This window comes from Anoplopoma fimbria, chromosome 24 (assembly GCF_027596085.1).
Source record: "Anoplopoma fimbria isolate UVic2021 breed Golden Eagle Sablefish chromosome 24, Afim_UVic_2022, whole genome shotgun sequence".
NCBI lineage: Eukaryota > Metazoa > Chordata > Actinopteri > Perciformes > Anoplopomatidae > Anoplopoma > Anoplopoma fimbria.
In genome coordinates this window covers 18,640,672-18,654,987 of record NC_072472.1, presented here as the reverse complement: position 1 = coordinate 18,654,987, position 14,316 = coordinate 18,640,672, and the positions used below count along the sequence as shown (strand labels likewise).

Below are 14,316 nucleotides of genomic sequence, written 5' to 3'. Positions count from 1 at the left end.
GTCCTGTCATCCAGGGGTGGCATGTGAAGTCATGTTGAGGGCGGTGTGAATGACGACGGGTATGCGTGGACCGTGACCACCAAGCTCACGGCCCGGTCACGGCACATGCCTTGTGTTTTGGAGCAGACGCTGTAATCTGGACCTCCTGCACTGCTGCATAAACCGGAACTAAAAGAAGAACTGCAAAATAAAAAAATATACACAGTCCTGTTTTTCTCTTTTCCGTCACAAAATGAGTACCAGGAGAGGAAAAAGGGAAGGTTGAAGGGAGGCGGTGCGGTGGTGGTGGGGGGGACACTGCAGTAGACCACGGAACAATAGGCGCCCTCTGGCATCAACCTCTGGACAGCCCAAGCTGCTCACCAAAGACACTGAACTCACTCACAATGAACTGCTGCAGCGGGAAAGGGAGGCTTTAGAGAGTTCAATTTCCAACACAATTGGCCGTATTCTACTCCTTTAAATGCCAAGGAGATGGTGTGCAGCCTTTGTGAGGAGCTTTGCTTACAGCGAGTGTCCTCTAGCAGGAGAGACAGAGAGAGAGAGAGAGAGAGAGAGAGAGAGAGAGAGAGAGAGAGAGAGAGAGAGAGAGAGAGAGAGAGACGACGACGACGAGATGGCGAAGACAGGCAGGGCGGGGAGATGGCGCGAGGACAGAAATAGTGGGACTGTGTAAATGAATAGGAAGAAAGAAGACCGAATGACCGAGCGAGATAGAGAGTAAAAAAAAAAGAAAAAAAAAGAAAAAAGGAGAGAGCAAAACTAGAAGGGTAGAGAATGTCTCCTCTGGCTGTCGTTTTCGCCGGCCTCACAGGGACCGTCTGAAGGACAATGCTGCTACTAGTGGAGTGTGACGTTTGTCCTCTATCCAATTCACCACAGCCCCAAAGAAAACACAATCAAGTGTCGATCATGCATCTCATACACAATAAACGCTCCCAAACAAAATACAATGCATTATAGTAATATACAATACAGCCTCTGTATAAAAAAAAAAAGCTTAATGGGGAAAAATAAAAAGCCTAGGAGATAACATTCAAATGAGGCGATGTGAAGTCATTGTGCGCCGCAGCAGGCCTAACAAGTGATCACATTCAACTGCTGTGAATTTTACCTCAGATACCCGGTCCTTTCTTTATTGAAGAAATGATTTTACTTTGTACACAGCTACATAATTTGCTGTAAGTATGTAGTCTCTTCTCAACAGCGTATTTGCCTCAAACAAGCTTTAGTTAATATAAAAATGCTTGCTGACTTCAAGAACATTTGCTTTCTTTCTTCTTGGTTTGCTTCAGCAAAAAATAGCCACTTTTTTTACGAAACATTTGGAATTATGGTTGTGAATTTTAAACTTAAATTCAATACTACTGTGAAAAAAGATACCGATTCCTCTTTTGATACCATGGCAAGACAAAAACAAAGTCCTTAGCACATTAAATAGGATATTTTTTCATTAAAACAACATTATTACTGGTGTTTTAACTGCACGCACTAAATTAATCATAGTCCAGAGAAGTGCTAAAAAAACGCACCTCGACTTGCTGGAGAGAATGCTGTCACAGCCACAGGTTGAGGACCAGTGGAAGGTCTTCCCCAATGATTCATCTGTGCAGCCTTGGGTAGAAAATGTTATTGTAGATCTGTTTCATTTTTATAGCTGCAGTACTTTCGATACTATCCAATGTTTATTTGACGATGATCGTATTGTTTTGAACAGGTGGTATGGAAAAACGTATGGAAGAATTTATACTTTTGACAACCTTGATAGGAATTTTTGTCTGTTGTTGTGCTTTAGGCTTTTGGGTCAATTTGGTTGCAGACCAACTGCATATGGAATTTGGACACCACACTTGCATGACAGCATTCCAGATTTACAAAATTCTGTTTCTTGCAGTGCTTTGAAAGGTATTTGAACCACTAAGTGAACTGCTATTTTTGGGAACTATGGTATAGGCACAATGTTATTTTTTAGAAGAATCACATTGTGTAACATCTGGATTGTTGTAATAAAGAACGTGTCATTTCTATCTATTACAGCGCTTCAGAAAAAGCCAGAATTATTTTTTCATGATTCTATCACAAAGATAAAAAATGAACACAGGTGGGAAATTGATTTGGACTGCAGTCCTGCCAGATGCCCATTACTGGAGCTGTAGGCAGCGGGAAAGTGGCGCCCAGGCACTGGTTTCACTGATTATATATTCAATGTCCTTTTCTTTTGTGGTCACAGGGCAGCTGAGCCATTAATATTACACTATCACACCAATGGCTCTGATCAATTATTCAATTTTTCTTATGGCTCTGTAATATTCTATACATTTCATCTTGAAGAACCTGTTGTGTATTTTTTTAAAGACGAAAGTAGCGAATATATCCGCTGTTTCAAATTCCTACCAGAACAAAATATCCAAATGCTAGTTGGAAGAAACAGCAACAACAGCAAGTGCTGCACCTGCCTCCTGCCTCAGTGTCACACTCAATATAAATACGTCCGCTGTCATCAGCAAAATTGCCAAGGAGGCTGTTTCTCCATCATTGTCTTCATTTGAAGGGCATTTTGCTGCCCAAAGGCAAACGCCTAACACACTCCCCGAGCGTGGCGCCCCCCCCTTAACAGAGGGCTGGCAGTGCAGCAGACAGGAGAGAGAGAGAGGAGAGAGAGAGAGAGAGAGAGAGAGAGAGAGAGAGAGAGAGAGAGAGAGAGAAAAAAGACTTCGTCCCAAAGCAGACCTCACACTGGGTTCCGTCACTTCGGATCAAAATCCCCTTAAAGCCATAGATCACTTCCACTACAGTTCACATGTTCCACACTTAGAAACTGTTTGCCAGACTCAAAGAGTTCGTCTGCACAGCGCACACACACACGCACACACACACACACACACACACACACACACACACACACAATACAGTAGAGATAGAAAGTCAGAGAGTTTGCAAGGAAAAAAACAAAACAGCTTTCAATTCCGAGCCGACTGCACTTAAACATTTATACAGGTTGAGAGAGGATGAGTCGCTTGCTGCAAAAACGGGATGTTTGCGTCTGTGTGGCAAAACGAGTGCTCGGCCCGGTTCACTGCGATGGTGCGATAGCAGCTCTGCCTACAAACGAGCTGACTGGTGTGACAAACAGAGAGGAGTCTGCTCCTTTCTCTCGTGGAAATACCTGTCAGTGCCTGTCGACTGCTCACACACACACACACACACACACACACACACACACACACACACACACACACACACACACACACACACACACACACACACACACACACACACACACACACACACACACACACACACACACACACACACACACACACAGCCGGGGGGACAGTCTGTCTCCCTAAAAGTTCCTCTAACGTACCAATGTGACGATTCATAGCCAATAACAGCCATGGCGCACGCGGCTCGGTAAGTGACAGCCCTGTGTGGGCGAACCGGCGGTTGAAGTCGGGGCCCCGTGAGCTTGCAGCTTTGCCGTCAAACGCCCGCCGCTGCATTGTGGCGCGGGGGGAGGGCACCTGTCTTTGGAAAGTCCTCTGCATGAGAGAGAAACGTCCCCCTCATCTCAGATAAGGCGCCGATGAGAGACGGCGATAAAGTCAGTGCTTCTCCCGGGGCCTTATCTGATGCTGTTATCTGACTGCACAGCACCCACCATCTCACAATCTTTACACCCTTTAAGCACCTCTCTGAAACACTCACACCAGCATCATCACACACACACACACACACACACACACGCACGCACGCACACACACACACTCAAACATTCTAAACACCGTACCAGCTTATTGATTACTTTGACACGCTCCCATTGTTGAGCAGATGGTACACCTAATATCATGTAAGATTGGAACTGTTCTGTGTTATCTCATGGGGAAAGGACATAAAATGACTATTTTCTCACCTTTCAGAAAGACAGAGCAAAAAAAAAAAAGAAATAAGAAAAAAAAAATAGGAGAAAAGAGAGCGGACGCTTTGCACTTACCTCTATGTCTGTTAGTCGTCTTATCAAACATAAGCATGGCATCGTCAACCTGGAAGACACAAGAAAAGTACTGACATTAGCTTCATCTTTTTTAAGCAAATGCCTCACGTCACCTTGTCCCCATTGAATCACATCTCATTCTTCTCACTGTAATTATTCTTAGAATATAAACTCTCTCCACTTTACACTTGCTTCTTTCCAAGCACCTCTCTTACATAATCACTCTGCGGTCGCGGGGTTATTGCGGGTTACCAGTTCCTTTTCTGTCTGTAGCCACGTAATTTTGATGAATTTTAGTAATCCCAGTCACTCATTGTCTGAATTGGAGGTGGCAAAGGCGCGAGCGAAAAAGTGGCAAAATTAACAATGATGACAAGCGACGAAAAAAGAAGGCGAAGAACTGTGTGGACAATATGTTTATTTTGATGAACACCAATGTCCGGTCTAGGGGAGAGTGACGGATAGACACATTACGCTAAGCGAGCGTGAGACAAATGGGATCCCTTCCTCATCTCGCGGCCGCAGCGGCAGCAGCATCCACCATAATATCATCCCTCATCATGTCCAATAAAGCCACACACAGACAGACAGCATTTTTTTTGTTTTGCTTCTTCACACATCCCTGGAAAAAGGGATCTCTAGACAAACTCTGCTGCTTTCTATATAACAAGAAATGAAGAAATGCTTTTAAAAAAAGAGAGAGTGAGGCATGCTCATTTAGCCTGTGATTTTGTCTTGGGAGCAAAAGAAAAAAAACAAAACAGAGGGGAAGACAGCAGCAGACAGAAACAAAGAGGGAACACTCTGCACCATTCAGTCTCCGATTATGGTCTGTAGGTAAGTGTAACGGTGTTCCGAGGAGGTTTGATGCTGTGCAGAGAGGGGGGGAGATGTGCACACAAGCATGCGTCTGTGTTTTTCACGGGAGGATGACAAAGCTTCGGGAGGAGATGGGAAGAGACAAGAATAGGGGTCTCACTCAAGCCGAACTGTCTGATTGGATAAAGAGAAGTGCCTGGCAGCCAGGCAGACTAGCGCTGGCACACTGTTCATGCCACCCTCTTGCCACACATTTGGCACACAGAACGCTGGCACAGCTTGCAGGGCCCCGGTTACTCACTGCACGGCTCACAGGCGGCTCACAGGCACTTTATTTTCAACTCCCCCCGAAATATTGCCAAATAGCCAAATATAGCCAGCAAAAGTCATATGGATTTTGAACGACCCATATGTGAGGTACATCTAGATTTCACTCATTTGTGGACAGGGTATCGTAACCCCTTACAAAACAAACACAGAACCCAGAACCTGAAGTGGGGCGGGGAATCAGAGCCTACAGGTGGAGAGATGTGGGGCTGATAAAATCCTACACTGCAGGAATGTTTGCAGCAAACATGTAATCTAAGGCAACACTTCCTAAAGTCTATACCAGAAAGAAAGGCAGACAGTATATGTTACTTTTAACAGTGAAAATCTGAGGGCCAATAGAAAATTACTGTTTATTGTGAGTGTAGAACCATTTTCTAAACATGATGACTTATTTTTTCTATACTGAAGAGAAACTGAGTTTGAGATGTTTAAATGCAGAAAAGGTTGCTTATTACTGGCTACAGCTGCTTACACTGTAAAACAACTCAAAAAAGTCAGTCAAAAAGAGAGTCTTTTAATACCGGCGAAGCATTTCACTGATGGAAAGAAAATGTTGCTAATAGCTTAGCCGTTTGCAAAGGCTAACGACTGCGGCTACGATTAGCAAAAGGCTATACTATTGGCGACATTTTCTCTCCATCTCTCTAATAGTTTAGCCTTTCAGCGCTGCAAAGCAGCAGCTGTGACAGCTACCGTAAGCCGATGCTAAGCCAAACTACTGGCAACATTTTCTTTCTATCTATGAAACGCTTTGCCAATGTTGTAGCTCGCTAGCATCGTATCACAGTTTGTCATGTCGAAGGTATGGGATACATTTTTTAAGTGTAACTTAAGCGTACCACTCTAAGGTGATTTGTGTTTACATCCAGTCTTTCCTTTGTTTTGCCGTCAGCTAACAATGTGACTTAATCATGACGTTGGCACAAAAAGGGTGTATATATATATATATATATATATATATATATATATATATATATATATATATATTTATATATATATTAACTTGCCAAACAAGTGTTGTATGGTAGCTTGCACTTCTGTTCAAACATCATTGCCTGTGTTGACACAACACACAGAAACATGCAGCAAAATAAAATGAAGTCTGCTGTCTCTGACAAATGTGTGTCTGATGACTACATGGTGGGAAAACCATATAAAAGTATTGTACGAATAAACAGCTGCTAAGCAATATCACCTGCAGCAACAGTTATATTTATAATGTCACGTAACCTAACCTTTTGTCTCACGCAAGGCGATCAAATTAAAATTGCATTACAGTGAGAGGAAGGGGGATAACTGGAATTTGGAGTGAAGAGGGTTGTGATTTTTTTTTTGCCTGAGTCTGAAGAACACAGAGCAACTTCTGGATTGTTTTTGTTTTATTCTGCAGTCCAGAATTTTTTTTTCTGTTGAAAATCTGCTCCTAAAAACCAAAAACAGTTTATAATGTCTCAACATCTGACAGCGTGAAAGCTTCGCTGCAGCGCAGAAGATGGAATGGCATGTTTACCAACTATGGTAGAACGTTTAATTTGACAAGTGCTGTTGACATCCTGTGATCATTTACATGGGAGACGGAAATTTATAGCATTTGACTTCTGTCATCGGATATAAGTAATACCGGAACGGCCAAAAGAGCCGCGACAGCATGCGTCGGTAGAGATGCAGAACATTTTCTTTTTTTTCTTAAGACTCAAAGAAATGGAGATGATTTCTTGAAATACAACTGTATTTAATGATAAGTAACACTTTTTTGAAGTCTACTCTGTGATTTTGTGTGGTGTGATCAAAATGTTAAATGACACCCAAGAGCATCTGCAAAATATAAGACACAACATATCTAATTATAATTCTGTTCCACTATGTAATAAGTTTGTTTTGTTACGTAGCTGACTATGATCACTTAATTTGATGTTGCTATCAAGGCGAACAAGTGAAATCTGACTGAGTTATATATACAGAATTTTTTTTTTTTTAAAAAGCCAACAGTCTCATCAGCCTTCAACGGCGATGAGCCCTTCATGCAACATGACATTCAAATATCTGCGCTCCGATATTGATAGCATTGCTACTGTAAAGCCATTTACTGCCCGAGAGCAGAAAGACTGCTACTTTGTAAAAATGAAGTGAGGTCTATTAAAGGAAGTGTATTATATGAATGTGTGAACCGTGTTGTTGTGACATTATTAGAGGAGGGCCATCCTGTCAGCGAGACCCGTACAACAAAGAACACAGATTCACAGTGAAGCACTGATGGGCACTTTAACAAAGAATGTGCACATCATGTGAGAGTCACACTCCAGCAGGTCATACAATACAGTCTCCCCTCTCTCACTCTCTCTCTCTTTCTCTCTCTCTCTCTCTCTCTCTGCCACTTGCAGAGTCTATAGAACCATCTCCCGTGCTTCAGGGCTTTTCAATGTAGTTATTCAAGCAGAACACAACTGTGTGCCTCCATCTGATAGAAGGTTAAGGACCTCTTCACTGCTCACAAAAAAAGCCCGCCACACAGAGGTGAGGCCAGGCTCACCTCAGGGAAGAAATCTTTCTCTGTCCTCCTCCTCCTCCTCCTTCTTTCTCTCTTCCCTTTTCTCCTGGCTCGGTGAAAAGAAAGGTTCAAAGGATAATGGCTGTCTTATCACTATGTAAAAGGGGAATGGGAACTCCAGCGAAGTGCCTGGCCTTTTGTGACAATGAAGAAAAGAGCAAAAGTCCATTTCACTGTGGTATATGCACAGTCCACGGCCACTTAAAAAAAAGGGGAAGACTGCTTGAAGACAGTCAGGGGGGCAAGAAGGCCGGGCAGCTCTTTAACTAAACCTGCAGCGAACACTTCTGAACCAAATAACCCCCTCTTTAAAAAAAACCTGACAGGAGTATATTAGGCATGTGAAATGTTGGCTTACCAGCAATTTCCCTTTTATTCACAATTTAGAAGGGTGCTGATTCAATTCTAGTGCCCTTTTTAGGTTTCGATCCCATTCTGTAAATGGAAAGTTGATCTTGAGGGTATTAGCCAAGATTGTATATGTATTTAAAGAATGTGTAAAAATGCTCTTTTTTTCTTATCTTTGTCTTCTACAAGGTGAGAAGCATACAACAAAACATGATAGTCATGAAATGAATATGAATACTTTTCCAATTTCTTAAGTGTTATAATGATAGCCTAAACAGTGCTGTCCTCACATAATAGTAGAGTAATACAGAGTATTGAAAGTGGCAGCAGTAGGAGAAGTAGTATTAGTAGCAGTGGCACCATCAATAACAGTGGCAGTAGCAGTACCTATTTAAAGTTTCAGTACTAGCAGGGAGTGAATGCTGTGGGAGGGTGGGTTTGTAAATGAGTGAGGGTTAGTGTGAAGCAATTTGGGGGATCTATAATATTAATTAAAATGTTTTCTTTAGTGTACAATCTCCTAAAATTAGCCGTTTATATCTCCATAGTGAGCGGATCCTCTTCACAGAGTATGCTACATTGTTCAGCCATGTTTCTACAGAAGCCCAGAAAAGACAAACTAAACACTGGCCTTAGATAGGGCTAATCGCGTTTTTGATTGGCACATGGTATGAGTTTCAGTTGGTTGTAAACTGCAACCAAATCAGTAAATCATACAGACCCTTTAAGATTGTTTTCTATATTTTTTTGAAAATCCATCTATCCCAATTTGGCTGTAAAGGTATTAATACATTTTAAAGATGAAAGAGTTAGCAGGTTAGCTACAGCCTGCAAGGTTGATGTTGAAGCTAGTTGCTCTACAGGTGGGTTGATTGATTAGTAGTGTTCCTTCAGTATGTAAAGCAGCTTTGGAGTTTACAGACTGCACTTAGTTTTGAAAACTGAGTTTTCCTGAATTTCATTTGTAAGCTAAAAATGACCTACTTTTGTCTTTGACTTCAATCCTATTGTGCGTCTGTCTGTTTGTGAAATACCTCGACCATTCCATTAGTTTCCTGTATTGTGACTATTGAATGTAACATCCATAGAATCTGGAGTTGCAATAAGTAACTAACGTTACCAAGCTGCATTCCAAGCAAAATGTCAAAACATTTTGTTTTAAATGTAACAATTTGTTGAAGTTAAGGCATTTGTATGTTAGGCAGACTGACACATCCAAATGATTGACTCATTGAGCATGCAGTATAAGATGGTTTAAGGTGTACAACATGAATACATTTGAAAGAAACGCAGCTTGGTGGCATATGTCAGATGACTCCTGATGAACCCTGTGACTCTGCATAAACCTCTGCCCATTAGACCGCCTATGTGCTTGTGCCGCAAGCCATATGTTACCTGATTTAGGAGGAATCTGATCACAGCTAGAGAACGTGTGAGCTTCACAGGTACTGTAATGCTGATAAATTAAAGCGAAAAAGGTCCTGCGGTCAGTCAACTTAGGAGCAACGTGACGGTGAAGCTCTATATATAGCTACGGGAAGAAAAATACTTATCATGTTCCTGTCATATAGCATGAGATCTAACTCCACACCAGGTGCAACCTCTTTGTCTGTATCAATCCATATGTTTGAACAACCTCGGAAAAAATACGTGATAATTCTAAAAAGAAAAAGGGCCGCTGAGTGATGAATTATGTATCAAAGGACAAAGGCATCAATAAAGGCTAATGTGCTCTGTTTTTTGGACAGGAAAACAGCAGAGGTGCCAGGTGACAAGGAGAGATTTAAGAGCTCTGGAAATGAATTATGACAGCGATTTAGAAAGGTGTCAAATGCACATTTACATTCCGCTCACAGCTGAAGGCTAGCACAGGAGCATTCCTGCAATTTGGGGTTGACACTGATATAGATCATATCTGATGCCAAAGGAGACCTGAGCCACAGATAGTGACCTGGGACTGCTCGCTGAGGCTCTGGGCTCTGCTTTTGTGCTGGCACCCGTCGGGGCTTTGTGCAGGTAGTATTGGGTGCACAGAGGTTTCTTTCTTGCCGTCATCCATTATACTTGCTGTGAACTTTGTGTGAAAAATTGCACTGTGTGTGTTTGTAGTTATCTGGCAATTTTGGTGTCAGTTTTGGTGTCGAGGATTACTGGGCTTCATGCTCACACTGCCAACACCGAGGCGCAGTCTGTACTATTTTCATGGGTTCAACAGGTGATGCTCAAAAGAGCAGATCATTTTGACAAGCTAAGAAAAAACTTTTATCAATATGTGGTCAATTCAACCTAAAAAAAAATCCTGGTATAAATTCCTCAGGTTAAAAAAATAGCTTATGCCCAGTCCAACAAAAGCCCCTGATATGAGGCAGATCAGCGTCAAAATAGGATCTTAGCCCTGGGTCCAACAAACCCTCCCGCCTCAGTCCCAGTCGCTCTAGAGAAGAACAAGCTACCTAGCTAACTAGCGAGTATTCCGTCAGCCCTGAAACTGCGTCCGCTCTCTTCCCCGGCGAGATGCGACAGCGCTTTTTGGCACCACTGACGTGTGCTTTCACCATAGCAATTTACAAATATCTGCATTTGCTTTTATTCTAGACAAACGACCAGGGAAAAGTGTTTTATGTCCCTTTTACTCCTATGATGATTATGATGAATGAAAAAAAATCAAGCAACAACATAGAGAGTAAGTAATCTGATGTTAATTGTTAGAAAATGTGCTGTAGTTTGAGAATGGTACAAAACTGGAGTAGCGATAAAGGGGAGTAGGGGGCATCGTAATAATAAGTTACTTTAAAATCATTAAACATTTAAGTTATGTCTATTTATTATGATGTTCATTTACCCAATCACTAGGATTAAGCCATGACAGTAGTTCAAAAGCTTTGTTGTTTTGTCAAAAACCTCGATTTTTATTTATTTTTTAAATTTTCAAGTACTATAGATTGTACATGTGGCCATGGCCAATAAATAAGGAAATTGTTTGACATTTGCATCCCTAGCACGGTGGCGCAGGAAAGACTTGGTTCAGCTAAAATGCCAATATCATAATTAACAATCAATTTAGTTAAAGCTTTTGTATAGCATACCTATAACATTAACTTCAAGCACAGTGCACAGACAGAATCCCACTCAATCCCGTCAAGGTTAGACAGTTGAACTGAAAATAAGGGGCAGAATTTCTCATCCCGATTAGCATTACGCTCATAACTTTCCAGTCAATAGACTCACTGGACTCCCCCCACCAAAACGTGACTTCAACATCATATATAAAGGCAATAACCACACAGATGTAAATCGTCTGGGATTTAGCCAGCAGCCGGTGCCAAATATGTAGATTGACCAACGTGTAGTTTGAGGACTTTTGATGAGACTTCTCCATTTCATTTTTAGTGGAAACCCACATCTGACGGATTTATTAATAAATGTTTCAAACGGCCCTTTGGCTAAACATAATAACAAAAAAATAACACCTCAATATCGCCAGGGGCATCTGATAAATAAGATTTTCCACTAGCACAACTCAAACCTCAAGAGTCACAATGAATACAGAAGCACTTTGAACCACTTCTGGTCCAGATATACTCAGTAAAACAACATATTGGGTACAGAGAGAGACAGCTGTTTAACTGGAGGACCCAGATTTAAGCCCCCTTGTTGGCAGGCATCCGTTTTTCCTTAAGTGTCTCTGAGAAAGAGAGTGAATCCCTGCCTTCTTAAGGGCAGCAGTCTGTGGCTGAACCTGCACCACGGCCTCACTGTGTGTGGGGGGAGGGGTAAAGGGGGTAAAATAAATCCTACAAGGATCAATGAAGTATCGCATTATGATCATCATCATCATCATCATTACCATTATGAGAGATCTAGGTCACGGACGTTCAAGGAGAAACATCAGCTGGCACTGCCCCTTCATCAACACTGTCTTTGCAGTGCAGAGCATCTAATATTCTATTACAATGATGGCAATTAACGGAGAAATGATAGCGACCCAGTGACAATGGACAAATTTGTGACAACCCTTTCAATTGTTCTTCTGTAGAGGAAATCTATATTATTGTCTGGGAACGTTGAGCTGCAGTGTGCAGTATCCACGCTTGAGCGCATTTTACAAGTGGTGGCGTAACGAGGAGCAGAGGGCAACATTTTAGTTGCCTATAAGCTCTTGCAATTACACGAGGGGGCAAAAGGGACACTGTTCTTAAGCGCGAGCCTAGACAGACGAGCACTTTTTTTTTGGGGTCCTAGGTAGAGGCCAAGCCAGCTATGTTTAATCTGGAACACAACCTCTCTCTTCCCAAAAGGAATAATGGATGAGTGGCAACCCTCAGTAGAAGTGATAAAAATGCACGGCTAGAGTGCAAACGTACACACACATGCTCATCACACACACACACACACACACACACACACACACACACACACACACACACACACACACACACACACACACACACACACACACACACACACACACACACACACACACACACACACACACACACACACACACACACACAGAGAGATAGAAAAATCACAGTGATGTAGGGGTGAAGAGGCGCTTATCTGCCGTCTGCTCTGTCTATCCAATTTCTTTCTATTTTTCTAACAGTGAATATTTTTTAAGGTTCCTTCAAGCTTAACTGGATTCTTCACCTGGTTTGTATCTAATATTGTTCAATTAATGACAATTTGCATACTGATTTAGAAACAATGTAAAATGCGTTTATTATATTTTTGGAAAAAGTACAGAGAGAGGAAACGAGGAGCCATAAGGACACCACAGAAATTGTAATTACCAATGGACAATCACGTATTTGAGGAATGACTGAAAATGTTAACTGCCATATGGTACACTATATATTACACTATGAATGAAGCAAGCACACTCTACTGCAACAGGAAAGCAATGAGATTAGAGCGTTCACATCCACAACTCATCTATTTTTTAATACCTAATTACCAAAAAACGAGAGCGACAGAGAAGCGCGATTCAAGTGTTTTTCAGCAGCCATCTGACAGAAACTCGTGTGTATGTAATTATTAATGATATACACCATGGGCTGAATGTCAACACTTATTCCAGTAACTTTCCTTCATGTTGACATTAACAAAATGGCTTGAGAGGAACACTTGAGGAGGACAATTCCTCAAATCTGTCAGGATTACATATTTATGAGGTCCCCTGCTCAGCATCCAAGGAGGTCGCTATGGTGATACAAACTGATGTATATTCTAACGATGAACTTTGTGTGTCAAAGAATGCCTCAGAGCATTGCTGAAATGGTTAGTACTGATCCGAGCACAGCGCACTGCGCAGCTTTCAGATCGGCAAATACACAATTAAAAAGGCAGTCATGCTGAGGCCACTCTAATCAATGTACTGTTACAAAGAAATGTAATGAAAGGATGATGGAGTGATGCCTTCGGGAGGCTGCTATGTTGTTAGGGCCGACCGTAACACTGTTGTGGCAAAGCAACATTTTATTAGCACGTCTCTAGCCCTCCCTCAAAGCCAGCCTCAATCATATTTATATACTCTTTTATTGTAAACAATCCATATTTCTGGCATCTTATGTCTGCCAAATATGCATATTACAATTGCAATACCATCATCCAAGGAGTCCTGTTTACCTTTCTGTTTTCTTACTTTGAGATTACAATTAAGATAAATTGTATCTGACTCCATCTTCAAAATCAGCCATCTGTGTGGCAGAACATATTGCATGATTTAAAAAAAAAAAAAGAACAGAAGCTTTCATATAGCATAACGGCCATCTCAAGACAGCTTTGCAACAAGTCTTAGGCGTGATGTATTGCGAGCTTAAAACTGACCCTTTTACACAAAACAGGAAACCATTTATAAGGTTCTTCCTTCCTATATGAATAGGACTTCAGTATGTTGTTTGGCCTTGTGTTTGGCCATACCCCACGGAGGCATGTCCACACAGTAAAGCTCAGTATGCTCCAGGAAGTAGGCCTCGGCCTCGTCCATCAATCCGCCTGTCTTCCTTTGCCAAGCTACAGGGAACTACCCATTATGGAGTCATTTTATTAATAGGGCCCCTTTCCTCTCCGCCACACTCTTGCAGAGTGCCTCCTCATTCTGTCAGAATGGAGTATGCCTGCAAGCCACCTCCATGAAACTGCAGCACCAGGGCCCTCCCTCTCTCTCCCATGTGGAAGCTCGGGCTGGGAAATATTGTGCTTTCAAGCTAAAATAGTATTTGGAGAGGTGAGCAATCCCTAAGCCCTAGAGCAAACAGTTTAACATTGAGGACTT

The 14,316-nt window shown here is 42.0% G+C and overlaps 1 protein-coding gene across 8 annotated transcripts in view; it reads right to left on the bottom strand.

The window, feature by feature from the left end:
• Positions 1 to 14,316, bottom strand: part of LOC129114086 (RNA-binding protein Musashi homolog 2) — a 234,063-nt gene that overhangs the window by 96,263 nt on the left and 123,484 nt on the right. For all 8 annotated transcript variants that reach the window (XM_054626605.1, XM_054626604.1, XM_054626610.1 and 5 more), the window contains one exon: positions 3,995 to 4,043. In XM_054626605.1, coding sequence (XP_054482580.1) covers positions 3,995 to 4,043 — 49 coding nt within the window. The remainder of the gene's footprint in view (positions 1 to 3,994; positions 4,044 to 14,316) is intronic.